The 15,996-nt window shown below is 33.3% G+C and overlaps 2 protein-coding genes across 2 annotated transcripts; one reads left to right on the forward strand and one right to left on the reverse strand.

Annotated features, from left to right (window-relative positions):
* Positions 1-2,308: 2,308 nt before the first annotated feature.
* Positions 2,309-8,302, reverse strand: LOC136973651 (ATP-binding cassette sub-family G member 5). Its single transcript, XM_067268395.1, has 12 exons — positions 8,085-8,302; positions 7,692-7,846; positions 5,467-5,640; positions 4,717-4,949; positions 4,506-4,623; positions 4,114-4,305; positions 3,962-4,042; positions 3,669-3,888; positions 3,390-3,601; positions 3,174-3,312; positions 2,917-3,102; positions 2,309-2,846 (listed from the first exon to the last, which is right to left on the reverse strand). Exons 2-12 carry the CDS (start codon positions 7,696-7,698, stop codon positions 2,498-2,500), a joined length of 1,911 nt encoding a protein of 636 aa, XP_067124496.1. The 5' UTR covers positions 7,699-7,846; positions 8,085-8,302; the 3' UTR covers positions 2,309-2,497.
* A 145-nt stretch (positions 8,303-8,447) lies between these two features.
* Positions 8,448-15,406, forward strand: LOC136973650 (ATP-binding cassette sub-family G member 8-like). The gene is given in 11 exon segments (XM_067268394.1): positions 8,448-8,632; positions 12,098-12,982; positions 13,049-13,290; positions 13,363-13,480; positions 13,545-13,697; positions 13,778-13,894; positions 13,964-14,147; positions 14,224-14,384; positions 14,387-14,431; positions 14,508-14,584; positions 14,675-15,406. Coding segments are annotated over 10 exon segments (2,574 nt in total). The 5' UTR covers positions 8,448-8,632; positions 12,098-12,102; the 3' UTR covers positions 15,272-15,406.
* The last annotated feature ends 590 nt before the right edge of the window (positions 15,407-15,996 follow it).

Consider the following 15,996-nt stretch of genomic DNA (forward strand, 5'->3'; position numbering starts at 1 on the left):
GATCAGCGTTTCCTAAAACTTTTTATCTCGTTTATTTTTTGATCCAAGGCTAAATTTAAAGCAGCAGAGTGCCTTTTTTTTCCTTTCGTTTAATTACTTGCCCTCTTCGCTTCGAATCTAAATGCACAAGAAAAAATTTAAAGGTATATAAATGGAAATGCGTTATACGAACAACGCGGCTCTACAATTAATAGATCTTTGAAAAGTTATACTGTGTTATTCGCAACTAATTCTAACAACTATTGCTACATTTTTTTCTGCCAAAGATACGGAGTAAAGTGTTGGGGAACATTCATTCATATTTGAGACGGAAGAACATGTGAAAATTTGCGAACATTCATATGATCTACGTTGGAAATGATTGATGACTTCGGGGGAATAACCGACTACTACTCGTCCAGGACTGTAACTATTAGCTCTCTAGTATCAGTAATTTAAGCCAAAAGGCTCAGGAAACGAAACGATCTGTCATGTGTACCTGCTTGCTTCTCAGAAAGTTATATCTGAATGACTCTCTCTCACAAGCTTAGATATGATACCCCAGGTTTGACAAGAAGTACGAATACACACATTCGTGGAACGATTAGGAGGAAAAAGTTTTTTTTTTCTTTATATGTAACTTGCACTAGAAAACACTTTCGTGTGAATTCGATCCTACCATATATTTAATGTTAAAGAGTTTGTGAATTAAATGCGAAATTTTATATCCGGATAGACGTTGTTAAATCTTAGCACTAGAATTGGAAAGAATACTACTTCTGGGGTAAATATTCAAATTTAACGACATTTAATCGTAATATATTTAAAGTGGTACTGTTTTAGAGGGCTCTACGCATTAAAGGGTCTTCTCCAAACCAAGGGTGCAGAAAATACATGAAAATGCTAAACTTATGGTAACAATGGTTTTAAAATGTGTCTGTAGACGAGAGGCCTTATAAATGACCCCCGTCTAAGGTTTTAAAAGCTCTAGAACCATTACATGTTACGAACAAAATAATATTAGCAAGTTGAAATTTCAGAATGAGAAACCTACCGACTGACTTTAACATTTAAAGCTAAGTTTAATTATATATATATATCTGATGATAATGGTTATACTGCCTTATGTATTTTTTTTTTACCTTAAAATTGGGAAAACAATTTACATTATAATGTAATAAAATACGAGAGAGAAAGAGACGAACACTTCCAGATCAGCAAGAATACCTCATTATCTCGATGAGAAAGAAGAAACTTAATCTATAGATAGAGTAGCATTGGTTTAGAAATGACTTAATAAGGAAATTATCGTAAAATTTTTAAAAAAGATCTCGCTTTAGAAATATCTGGTTCCTATAAGGAAAGAAGTGCGTTTTTAAATAATTTTTAGAGCATCCTTACTCGGCAAGTGTAGCCAGATGGATGCAGCTGCTCTTTCTATCTTTATGATTGTTTCAGACGATAAAGAGTATTTTTGTTCTTTTAACACGTATTTTTCACGCCCATAAACTTTTGAGAGATTTCGTAAAAGTTTTGTTTACACGCTAACATTTATTTCTTTAGGCCATTTAAATCAAATATTTTTAATTGTTTATATTTTAAATTAAGATTTAACTTGGATAAAAATCTCACCATTAGTGTAATTTTAAAGTAAAAAAGAAAAAAAGAAAGAAAAAACATGATAGAGTGAAATAAATAAATAATTCTGCCTTGTATCCATTTACTCAATAGAAGCGCTAGGTTTTTTAGGAAAGTTAAAAAAGAATCACAACTCAACGCTTTCTTAAAGAGAGACAATGATGAGCCTGTGAATTCCCAAAGTGGAGGGGTCACTCGTCATTACCTGGCTTGGTCCCTTTGCTACTGTTTGTGTAAGCCGACATAGGAACTGACAGTGATGTAATACTATCCTAAGTTGTGTTTTGGGACCGTGGCTAAAACAGATAGCCCGCTGTTATGAGCTGCACACTGCCAGTGCTGTCTATCAAACCTCCGTTGTGTCAAATACTCTACACTGATGCGATTTAGCCACGTTGGCACAAGATGATGCGAGTTCTTCTTACACTAACACTCGTCTGAGCTAACTGTCCATGGTTCCTGTTTTGTGGACCTAAATACCGACCGAATTGTTATCATGTTTGAAATATAGCGCTTTGCTATTCCACGAAAATTGTTTGCTGCAGTAATTAAGGAGTTGTTTAGCAATTATATACTCCAAGAGAATCTCTCTGGGATTTTTCTGAACGTATCTGTTTGCTCTTAAACATCATCGTCACTGGCGCGTTACAAACATGCAAATACACTTCTTACACATAGAATACACATAATATCGTGTTAAAAAAAGGTTTTATTTACAGAAAATAGTGTTAAAAATTAGATTATAAATTATTTCGATTTTTAAAAAATTAATATAATGAAGTTTTGTATATAAGTAAAAATATGGCTTTTATTTTTATTTTTTTAAAAATCCCTCTTATAACTGTTAAAAATGTTAATTCGAGTGAACCGATCGCGTGATTTAATTGTTAAACTTTGCACTTATGAAATTTGGTGGTTTGATGAGATAGACAAATACGCTCAAAAGCCACATTCCTCCAACGAAAGCGAAACAGATGCCAAAATTTAAATCGTCGTTTAAATCGTCACTCGAGTACCTCTGCTCCAAATAATGCGTTCCATTTAAATAAACGCAATAACCGGGTAAATTGTTATTTGGGCAGTCAAGTTCTACCGAATCGTTCATAAACTTGCGTATTATCAACTCTCTGTTATCTCGGAACTCGTTGGCATTTAGAAATGCTCCAGCGTAGCGATAGATAATTCCATAACTTATATAATACAGCCATGTTGGTAACGCTATAAGAGACCTAAAAATTAAAATAAACAAATTAATTTAAAGGTTTATAGTGTGTTGCAACGTCATGTCCTGTTCATTACCTGACGGTCCCACTTGCTAATGTAATATACACTACCAAAATATAGATGCTGGTGACGAACGTTGTGAAGGAACTTCGTATATAATTCATCAGAATAATAGTTTGATGCTCTGCAAATATGTAAACAGTCCAAAGCACGGCGCAAAATTTCGCCCATCGATCCCATTCTTGATACATCGGCACACCACTGGAACACAGAAACATACACTTAGCGCCATCTACTGCTTTTTTCGGATATTAACTTTAAAAATTACTTACGCATATATTATAGTAGCTCCAACCCAAACCGTCATGGCACTTAATGGTAGGCTATATACTATCTGGCTAAGTATGAATGTAACCCCTCCATACATACCTTCTTTAGATTCTTGATAATATCTCGTACGGAAAGGTGCATCTAGAAATATTTTTTAATGTATAGTAACATGTTTGAAATTTGTTTTTTAAAAGATTACCTTATAAAATTGCTCTCACACGTTATTGACGTGATGGCAGTTGATAAGAATGATACGATTATGAGACAATTGAGGATCAGCCCGTTTCTGGTCACGTAACTGTGTTGATAATTGTCTAAAGGATAATAAAAAAGGAAAAGGAAAGTAAAAAAGGCTGGTATGGAAAGAAAACGAAGCAACAATGACTTGATCGAACTGTAGTTGCAATTGAAGAGTGATGCGTACGATCTCCTGAAAAGGAAACGGGAAATTACGTGAAATATCTGTTTAGACGAAAGGAAAATTCCTTTTTTCGTACCTTAACAGGGCAAAATATACTTGACCACACGATGGCTGACCATAAGCAGTTAATGGTAATTTATATTGCGAGTCGTTCTGATCTATAACATCTGGAGTAGGTGTTCCGAACTTTCGATAACGCGCTCCTTCGATTTTGAATTTGTCGACCAGGGAGGATATCTGAGTGCTCGATTCGATAAATCGCTCTCTAGATCGGCGATCAACCGTCGATAAACACACTAAAAACGTCCGAAAAAGAAAGCTGAAAGTCTCACAATTAGGAAATCAACTCGCGTAAAGATAAAAACTTACGATAATACATCAGAGGATTTTCTAATTCTGGACACGGGAATCCGATACTGCGAAAATAATCCAACATCATTCGAGTGCTGCCTGATAGATACAAGTTTCGTTAGTGCAAAAATAATCATCATTTTATGTAAATCTTTACCATTTTCACGCACCTGTATAAACTATTTCTCCGTGGCATAAGTAAGTCACCCTATCTAGAAAGGGAAAGATATCCGATCTGGGTTTTTCCATACTAATTAGTATAATTCTGTTATATTTCTTGGCATGATTTGACAGTATTGATATGATAAAATATGTATTTAGAGGATCCAGTTCGTGAGTGGGTTCGTCCAGCAATAACAAAACTGTAAATTAAAATTTTATTACGTATATAATCTTATCCGAAAACTGTATGAAAGAGTTATATTGTTTAAGTCACAAGAAATATCGGGGAAATTAAATTAATTTCATACAATACATTCTACTTTGTAGAGAACAGAACTTTCTTTTATATTCTGGCAACGAGGTAAATCAGAAAGTGAGATATCATCTTTAACCCGCTTACCTGGATCCCGAACTACTTCAATTGCTATTGCTAAACGTTTATATTCACTAGGAGAGAGGGTACTGACTTCTCTGTTGCCCACTTGGTTCAAGGCGAGGTCAGCCATGGCTTGTTTTACCTGTCGGATATTTTGTTACTTATATTCTTTTGTTCGATTTGTGTGCGATTATTATTATTATTATCGAAAAGAGGAAATTTTATTGTAGCCTACTCTGTTTCTTTTAACGGAGCTGGATACTTTAGACCCAATGGACAATTGGGCCGAGTAACTTAGAGTCTGTCTGACTGTCAATCCGGGTAGTAAATTGCTCCTTCTTTGTACGTAACAGCATTGTTCTTGGAATAATCTGGCCGATATAGGTACGTCGTTTAGAAGAATTTGTCCATGAGTCGTACCAGAAGATTGTCTGGCAATTACTTCCAACAATGCTCTTTTTCCGCTACCTGCAATTGTAAGAAATGAATAAAAATATTTAATACCCTGTTAGACAATTATATTTCGAACTGTTTCGTTGACAAATTTGAATGTTTTTTTTTTCCTATTCTTTGTCAAATAGTAAATAGTATTCATTCTATAAATATAACAGAATAAAAGAAATTTATTTATTTATAGTAGTAATTCTATAGTTTAATTAACAATTCATATTATAAATATGCATTATAATAATCGATTTGTGTGTTTAAGAGGCCATTGTGAACATTTTAACATACCAAATTTCGCTTTTATTCAATATCACACTTAATTATAAAGTGTTTCTTATTCTACTTTTACTTATTCTTCGATGACTACTAGAAAACAATAGTTATAGAACGGCATCAACCTTGAAGTACTCGAACGCTAGTGCACCGTTTACCACTTTTAAGTCTTTTGTTCAAGCTAACCGGACCTTTTTTTTTTTGCGTATAAACTTAATTAACAACGAAGCATTGCGTCATTCCTCGTATTACAAAAGGCATTTACCTTTAGAACCTAATATAGCCATGACTTCTCCAGCGTGAACTTCCATGGTGACATCTTTTAAAATGGCACCCACCACCTTAGGTCCGGTGACTTTCTGTAAAAACGTCGGTTTGTCGAGTTGTCCCGAATGAAACACGCTTTCCAATTCCAACACATGATCGCTAGATATCATGGCTGAAATATAAAAATAAGTAAAGTAAATATTTTTATTTAATTATAATGAATTTCTATCTTGTAAAGCGTTAAGAAACTTCCTGGTTATGCAAAAGATGTCAGATAATCTTCGATGACACTGTGTGACCCTCACTCACAATAATGTCACGGAATGTGATGTAATAATGGGTTCTAGATGTAAGTGTTGCTGCACGATATGAGAAACGTGTCTTGAAATCATTTTATACTATTTCCTGAGGTGTTGTAGTCTTCCAAAATATATATATATATATATAACGTATACATACGTGAATAGGGGTGTTGATATTTACTAACAAATAAAAAAATCTAATTTAAAAGCGCATAAAATAAAACTACTCGTCCTCGTTAGCATTAATAAAGGCGCGAGTAATGAATAATAATTGTTGTGATTTAGTTACAGTTATTAGTTATTGACGCATTCTCTTGTTACAAGAGGCATTCAAAATAGGCCATTCGAACGTTAAGAAAAAAAATAATTTGTTTGAGAAGAATAGTGTTAATAATTCCGCGTCAATTCTGACGTTGTGACGATTGTAAAGATGCTAATACGTTGCATTATAATGGGTCAAAGCGTTAATTTTACAAGAGGAAAAATGCACTCGATTAACAAAGTAAAACAAGTGAGTCTAAACGAGCTAATAATTAAACTTTTTAAAGCGATTTTCACTTGTCTTAAGTAGTAATTTATTGAATCATTAAAAATTAGAGAAGGAAAACTGTTTAAGACATTTATAATAATTATAATTATATTTTAGAGATTAGGAAGCGACTTAAAATATTAAGTAATTATTATTACAGCGTAACCTCTATAATACTAGAGCATAAAATGATGTAATTTATGTGTTTTTCTTTGATTTTTAGGATAGTAGAAGGATGTATTTACCACGATTTCCCCTTAGTATGTATATCTATTGTAGGCCTACATAATATTTTACTTAATTTTGATTTTATTTCGAAATGTATCGATTTTTATACCGGAGAGGAGGGGGAAATATTCATCGAAAGTAAAATTTAATTAAAAATTTACACGTTTATGTCACCAAATTATAATTACTTAGCACTAAAATTCACATAATAAATAATACAAATGACGATTTTTATTTAATGCATTTGGACTTTAAAAATGCTGACAACTTATCTGTAAAATAATAAATAATAAAATTGCGAAATAAACGAATTACAAGAAAAATCGTTAAAACAATTTACAACATAATTATAATATCATATAATACAAGAATATTCGAAAAATGTTTCATAAAATATTTTACGCTTTTCCGAACAACGGGAAAAGCTCTAAAAAACCCGTGCGTTAATTTAAGAATGAACGTATGTAACGATATTAGTGTAATAAAAATGGCCGACATGAAAAAACACATTTATTTTTTGAAATTTTATTTATCTCTGCCCGATAATATAATTTACAGGAAAATCCGGTTGCAACTGGTTTAAATGAGTCAAACTTTCTTAAAACTGATTTACTTTAGACAAAGCCGCTTCAATTTTTTTGGCATTTGCAAGTGATGTCATGCAAGGAAGTGAATTATAAAGAAATGACATAAATGCTAACAAATACATTTCTGCATTTATAAAACTTAACGTGACACTTCATTAGTTTGAGTGTTTTCATCTTACGTTTCGGCGCGTCACTCTATACGTATAGTCAACATTATTATACAATTAATAATCAATATTAGTTTCTATAGATCATATGCTAATTTAGAAAAAAAATATAAAATAATTTTAAATTTTATTTCAGAATAAGAAAGAAGATTGTAACAAGAAGCGAAGCGAAATAGGAATGAAGGTAAGACTACAAATTCTTTAAAACATTAAGTATTGAAAAACTAATTAATTATATTATAGTAAATCCGCTTCACAATTAAAAAGACAATTGAATAAAAATTATATCGATTTCTCTGTTAACGTCGCTCAGAAAGTTATAACTTTCACTCTCTCTTCCTACAACTTTCCATATTTCTATTACGCCCATCTGACAGGTAAATATAACAAAAGGTAAACAAATAACATACCACTCATCTGTAAAGTTTAAAAACCAATGGCCTTCGACTAGTTCCCGTTTTTTCTTCTCCCACGTTTTATAAATCAAAACTATGGATAGGAAACGTTCCAAGCAGTTATAGGCGTGGTTGAATTTTCGTCCTTGTTCCCACGGCCGATGTTTCTTCTAGTACGAAAAATTAAATAAACAATTCATTATAACGTGCGAAACAATCATTGACAAAATTGACTATAAACACGAGCGTAAGGAGCTTTAATTAAAACTTCCGCCAATATATCATATTAATCCAAACTCCACATTAACTGATAGCAAAGAACATAAAAGAATAATTTATTACATTCGTCGATATCAACCGCGGAATTTGGACTTTATAAAACACTGAACTTTCTAAAGATTATCTTACCTGAGCTTTCACGAAACAGCTGGAACGTTCACTTTTAAAGCACTTTCAGAAACAACATAACTAACATGGCTCCAGACCTCTCGGCTAAATCCCATGAGGGTTGTTTGTCATCTAAACGATACTATGCCGTAATTTTACGTCAGTATATCTAACTTCGTCCGATTGGTGAATTCCTTTAACGGATATACGCCCGACACCAATAGCGTGATGCCTTTTAGTGAGTCGAGAGATAAACAGGTTAGCATCGTTACAGGTGATATTAAAGGTAGAAGTTAAACCGAAAACTATTGGTCGACGGCTTTACTTCGAAAACCTGTTTGTTAGAGGAGGTATGCACAAATAATAGAAAACCGGTTTGATACTTTGGAGATTTTCTTACAAACGTACTCATTTTATTGAAGTGACGTTTGGTCAAGCAGTTTAAGTCAAACTTTTACTCTCTCTCCTTTATTTTCAGGCAAATTGTCGTCATTTTCCGATTTCCACCTCAGGTATGGACTTTGCCAGATGAATGAGTTAAGGATCTGATGGTTTTAACGTGTTAACAGGTAAGTTTTGACGTTTAGAAGTTTCAATGTCACAAGGTATTTTTTTTTCTTTTAACGAGTTTAATATAAACACAATTATATTCAATATATATTAAATGATTCGTTGCTTTCGGACAATGAAATTAAACTATTTTTATCAGTTTTTATTTAATATAAAGTTTTAAAAAGCAAACTTTCCCTCATTTAATTAAGGAAAACTTCGTTTTAGGAAGAGTTTCGTAACCGATGTTGCGTTTCATCCCTGTATCCCCCCTCCTCACTCGTTTTACTTCTGTACCTTTTCCCTTCTCTCTGACCATTTGTGTACGGTTTTCTTATAATGGATTTTGAGTTTAATTATTAATCACGGAAGGAGAAAATCCGCCATGATAGTCACGCCTCAAAAAACTCTCTCCCGGGGGCTATGTGGTAAAATTAAGTGGAGCGGAAGAACGGAGCAAAGTGGAGCATATATCCATGTATAACATACAAAACGCTTATTATTAATAATGATATATTATTGAAATTTCCAAATTATTAGTTTTTTTTTAATGGTGGTGAATGTAGAGAAATATATACTACATTAAAGACAACAGAAAAACGTTTATTCGTTGTATAATTTAGAATATTTCGCGTTTTATTCTTTATTATCTTTGCACCGATGTAGACGTGTTAGCCATGTAAATGAATGGTAGATAAAAGTCGTAATTATGATGTCCTTCCCGGTGACAAGTGCGGCTTGAGTTATAAAGTGGGAAAGTCCTTTTATGTTTCTTTTTTTTTTATCTTCGAAAGGTGATTTAGTTCGATTCTTGTTTTGTTTTTTTAAACGGGATAAAGTTAGTTATTTCAGGTAATATAATGTATCCTTGTAAGCATTGCATCAATACAAAAAGACAGATAAAATATCCCATAGTCGAGTGTGTAAGGTTACATATCTCAATCACTTTTACGGTTATAATTTGCGGAATTTTTTATTCGATCTCGGGAGCAAGTGTCCAGTTTTCCCCCTTCTGCTGACGCCCATTTATGCATGTATTATAGTAGATTCTTCTGTTATTGCGAAACATTTTTACACGTGATACGATCAGAATAGTTTTTAACACTATGGTCATTAAGGTTTTTAAATGAAATTCAACATATATTAATCTATACGTAATTCAGTTACATGTTTATACTATTGTTTATATAAATTGTTTTGTACTATATTTAAATTTTTAATATTTAATCTATCTGAACGTAGTTTATACAACAATTTTCTTCTTTTTTCCGGCAAAGTAGTGTACTTTTTTGTTGTTTATAGGAAACTTTTGCTGATTTTTCTGTTTTCGTGGAGATATGCTTGGTTTAATTTTTATAGGGATGCGTGCTTTTCGTTTATTTTTTTTAGAACGAATCATTTTTCTAACATATTTGGCAGGCGTAATTACGTATTTATTATTTCCATAACGAAATAGTTGGGCAATAGGTAAGAAATGTCAAGGTTTATGAATAACGCAGTGGGTGATGCCACCACCTACAGATTGTCAACTTTCTTACAAGGATGGAAGCAGTCCTTGATAGGTGAAAGTGGTCTGTCTCGTTATCGAAACCTGGTGAATGCGAAGCAGCCCATCCTCGGGAAAAAACCCATTGATTCGAAATTATTGCCAAATTTTCCTTTTATCTTAATCGAGGTCGAAGGCGTGACGATGAAAATTGCCAAGATTGGGAGAGGTATAGAAAGAGCAGTTGTACAGAACTTCGCCTCACCTTTCCCACCCCGCAGAGAACTCAAACACAATAGGTTGTTGTTTTTCTAGTCGAAAATCTACCACCGGCACCATACTCGATTTCAAGAAAAATGCTTAAGGCTGTTTCTGCGAAATAAACTAGTCAGTGAAGTTTCGGGAGGTTGGTGAACTTGCGACTTTACAATGTCGTTCAACTTCAGTAACGAGTCTAGACTGAAAAATAAAATAAAAGCAGGCGGTTTGAAATTCTAAAATGCCATTTAGATGATCCTTGATGATTGAGTTCGTGGGCGTCCTCCCCTAGTGGGTGTCCCTCGTACACCTGACTCGTTAAACAAAGTCGTAGTAGGTTCAGGTAAGCTTATTGCGTCATTGTAATTCGCTAAATAAAATTAGAAAATAAGATATTTAATCGTAAATCATATTTTTTTGTACACAAAAACATATCCTGTTATTGTATTACGAAGCAAAATAACGTGTCTCACCTTATAATTTCTTTTATTACTTAATATTATATAATAAAAATAAGTTTAATTTGACTCATCATACAAGCATTCAATTACACAATTTATTTTTAATCTCGAGTGAGTAAGCAAGTCCGGGTTCGAATTTTACATTTTTATATAAATTTTTAAATTTTGTCAAAGGTAATTTTGAATTTCGCTTTAAACTAGTTAGGAAAAAGGCCACTCCTAACGCTTTCAAATAGTATAAAATACGATATCCCCCAATGATATCTCGAAAAATAGGCGTGGTACACAATAACAATCGGCTAGCGTGATGATTTATACACTCGTAATCCTGTTGCTGACCTATTACCGCTTGGAATTTTTCCTTTTAATTATTAAGGACAAGTCTAAAATTCAATTTTTTAAATAATTTGTACAATCCCATAGCCGATGTAATAACTTAAGTTTCATCTCTCCAGTAAACTTTAATTCTTGTTTAAACGATGTAAATAGCTGGAAGTAATAGTAGTTTCTTGTTGTCGACTAGAAGTACCTCTTAAATTATACGTTTAAAATATTATTATCCAATATTATCCAATATCGGGTTAGGAAAAGTTCCACTTTCGATTTTCCCAGCTTCTTTTTTCCTTGATGTATGATTGATCTTAGGATGTCAGTAATTGTTTGCGCTTTATGCCGGAAGATATATGTCAAGGAAATAAAATCAGACCGAGATTCTCATCCCAAACTCGTTTATTAAAAATTTGTTCCTTATCTATTGATACAACAGGATGATAAATCCCCGTTAACTTACGAACTACACCAAAAATCTTCTCTTCGTTATATTTTAACGAAAATCCCGACAGAATGTATCGATTTTTATAAAAAATTTTTAACCGACCAACAGGAGTTTTTTATATCCACTTTGTTACATTTTCCTGTATAATTAAAATGCACTAATTGGAATAAATCTTATTAAATGCAATTATGCGTGAAGATAATAATCGAACAATAGAAAGTAGGGCATTTTATTAAATGATGATAAAAAATACAACTTATATAATTCGAAGGAGTTTTTTTTATGTATAAATACTTTAAAAATCATCTTTCGGTAATATTTTTAGCAATTACAGGATTTGACTTTGATTATGGGAGTTTTGTTGTAAATTTGGGTTAAGTAGTGGAAGCATCGTGACCTCCAGAGGTTGGAACGTAATAAAGAGGTCACGTGTTTAAATACTTCCTGTTAGCTGAAAATTTAATACAATCTAACGTGAGCGTAATTTATAACGTTTTTCTTTCAGGTAAAATGTCAGAATTTAACCCCGTGGAGAGAAAATATGCGGTTCCGAGCACGCTTTCCGAACCCGCCGGGAGGATGAGGACCACTGAAGACCTCCACGCATGGAGTATTTATAGGCAGAATTTGAATTCAGAATTTACAGATAGTGCACTCGGTACCGGAGATAAAAGCCGAAGACCATTCGGTAATTTTCAGCTCGAAGAAACTACCGTTCAAACTATATTAAACCATCCAAAATACGGTCCTAGAGAAAGAAAATCGGAACTCGGTTCGAACGCACAAACTTATCTTCGTTTCGGTCTGCCACGAGTACATCCTCACCGATTACACAGAGATGGTTCTAGCGGATATGATTCTAGCGAAGATGGTTCTCCTCAAATGAATCGGAGAAGAGTACGCAGCGATCCGGACTTTAGGCAGCATATTATTCAAAAGGACACGCGTTCTACGGTGGAAACTTCTTTTGGGCAATCTGAGAAGAGATTGAAAGCTAGTAGCGAGGCAGACTTGTTAAAAACTGATAAGAGTTCGAAAGATTTAACTGAAAATCGAGGAGAGAGGAGTTATGCAGGCTCTCACGCATCTTTACTCTCACGTGGTTCGGGTCCTGATGGCAAATCTGATGGCAAAACCAATATCTTTTACAGCCAGAATATATTAAATGCCAAGTACTTTCCGAAAGACAATTTATATTCCGCTTCTAGCGAACTTGAAATAAGTGGACTACGTCATCCGCATTTACAAGTTAGAGATTTATATTACGAAGAAGACAAATCTTCCACATGGCATACTCTGTGCGGAGGCGCAAGAACGAAGCTCAGACTGCTCGACCGTTTATCGTTCGAAGTCAAAAGTGGAGAAATTTTAGCAGTGTTAGCCGCTTCGGGTAAGTTTATACGATTTGTTTAATTTTAATAAAATAATCGAATCACAAGTCTTACGTATCTTTCAGAGAGAGAAGGCACAGCATTATTAGATGTACTCGCTAATCGACATCGAAAATGGAGGTGTAGACTTCGAGGAAATATCGTTTTAAACGGATTGTGTATGCCACCTTCGAAATTAGAAAGATGTGTAGCTTATGTGCCTAGACATCTAGATTTAACACCTGATACGAGCGTAAGACAAACTCTACTTTTCACGTCGTTGCTTCAGCAATCTGATTCTTCTAGGAATTTTGACACAAAAGGAAGGGTAAGTTCTAAAATTTATTCATTTCTAAAATTGTATTGGAAAATTATATAAGAAGTTGACTACTTCTGACAGATTAACGCCCTTTTGGAAGACCTTGGTCTAGTTGAAGTCAAGCATACTCGAGTGAAAGACTTAACAGAATCGGAAAAACGAAGAGTTAGCATAGCGTGCCAGTTACTACTCGATACAGGTTAGTGTTAAAATGCATTCGTACCTGTATTAAACGTTTATATTTATAAGATTGCAAATTGCAGATATCATTCTTCTTGATCAATCAACGAAAGGGATGGATATTTTTGACACTTTCTTCTTGATTGAATATTTGAGACAATGGGCTGCGAGAGGGCGCATCGTCATCATGACCATGCACCCACCAACCTATGAAATATTTACTATGATATCTCGAGGTAACTTAATTAAAACAAAGCTTAACATTATAAAAATTTAATCAGGTCAACAATTGCCATTCACAATGTCGTTATTTCAGTGCTTCTCTTGTCTACTGGAAGAGCATTGTTTTTCGGTTATAGGAAAGACATGCTACCTTACTTCTCTTGTATAGAATTTCCTTGTCCGGCTTTTAAAAATCCATCCGATTATTATCGTAAGTATGAGGTTAAACGTGGGAAAAAGATAACAACTGTAATTAACTCGACATTATCCTTTTATCTAGTCGATCTGGTAACCTTAGACAACTTATCAGCCGAAGCAATGTTAGAATCTAGCCAAAGAATAGAAAATTTAGTAGAAATGTATCATCGGAATCAAGAACCACTTATGGATCCTGGACCTCCTGGAATGCCACCACCCACTGTTAAGAGAGCACATTTCTTTATGCAGATTTTAGCTTTATGGATGTAAGTAATCTAATAAATTAACTAAATATTATTATTATTGTTGTTTATTATAAATATTAATACTCTTAAATTTCAGACGTGTTTTAATTTACATGTTTCCGTATAACATAATTTACTTCTTTCGAGACGTGTTGTTTGCTGCGCTGATGTCAGTTTTGGTTGGAGCCATATTTTGGAATGTTAGATCTTCATTCCTTCAAGAAAATGTGTACGATAGGTTAGGATTTTATTATGTACTTATGGAATGTGTCTGTGGCCATTGCTGCTAAACGTTATTTCAGGAGGTACGATACTTCGTGATCTTATTTTGTTATAAAAAATATTAATTTTGTTAATAATTTTTAATAATTATTTTTGCAGTATGGCAGGAGAAAGTTTTTATAGACTGCGATATCTCCAGAAGACTTTACTGGAAGATAAGCTATGTCATGAGTAAAGTAAGTAATCAAAAGATAAAATTATGCATATTAGTAAGTACTGTTTATTTTACCATTACATAACAAAGTTAACATTGGATTTATTTATAGTTAATGTACAGTTTTCCCGTATCTGTGTCAGTATTTTTGGCGTATGTAGTTCCTGCTTATTCGATGGCAGGTTTGGGATTCCAGAGCTATGCCAATCATTTCGGTATTTACATTGGTTATATGCTCCTTTACCTCCTCACCATTAGGATGATGGCCATGGCAATGACGTGGACTTTCTCATCTCGTCATTATTCCGCCTTTTTCACCGGTGTGCTCTTTTTAATAATAATAAATTGCGCGGGTTATGTTGTCCACTTAAGGAGCCTGTACGTTATATTTTCTTGGTTTCAATGGGTTTCGCCCGCAAGATGGATGATGGAGCAACTGGCGATCAACGAATATAGCAATAACAAAACAACTTACACATGCCCTAGAAATCCGGCTGTAGCAATACCCGGTATATCCGATATTAGACAAAAGGCTGATTGTGGAATTGCCAGAGATTCAAATATGATAACATACCTCAATTATAACAAAGATTGGCCAACGTATCTGCCAATTGTAGTAACATTGGTATTCCATTTTGTTTTCTTCGTTTTTGGATTTTTCATTTACTTATGCACCTCTCAAAAACCCAAAATAAAAAAACGCAATTGAAAGTTTACAAATTAAAAATTCGCGAGTGCCAAGTAAAATGTAATGTTTATTTTTATTACCCAATAATGCTAAATTTTTGTACTTATCGAATTATCCTATTTAATGTAATTAATGAAAATAAATCCCACTAACTTATTTCTATGTTGTATGTATAATTAATATTAGTACAGTGTAAAAGACTTATAAATAAACACTATTGTATAATTATCGTAAATTCTTACTTTAAAAACTAATTTTCAGTTCTTACCTTTTCAAATAATAATTAAAAAAACGACAATATGTATTATTATATATAATAATATGAAAAAATACAGTAGTGAACCGAAAATCGGAATCAATTGGGGACTGGGCTGTTCAGATTAGGGATTTGTTCCGATTACCCATTATGTACGAATAAATATATTAATCTGTCCGATGTTCAAATTTTTCTCCGTTGCGTGTCGCTTCGTGTTGAATTTTCGTCGATTTTAAGCCTAACGAAAATTTTTATAATAATAATCGAGGCTATCGTATCGTTAAAAATTATTTCTGCATTTTTTACAAACAAAATAAATATATCGAAGAATATAAAAACATGAAAATTATACTTTAGAAGTAAATTTAGTATCAAAAACGTTCGATTCAGCACGGCACAGTCCGACTGAAAATCGTGCCGATTACCGGAGTTCCGATTAACGACTTTCTACTGTATATTCAATTGAAATATATCTGTACATAATAGTATT

This window comes from Centruroides vittatus, unplaced genomic scaffold (assembly GCF_030686945.1).
Source record: "Centruroides vittatus isolate TY-2023 unplaced genomic scaffold, ASM3068694v2 contig_3255, whole genome shotgun sequence".
Taxonomy (NCBI): domain Eukaryota; kingdom Metazoa; phylum Arthropoda; class Arachnida; order Scorpiones; family Buthidae; genus Centruroides; species Centruroides vittatus.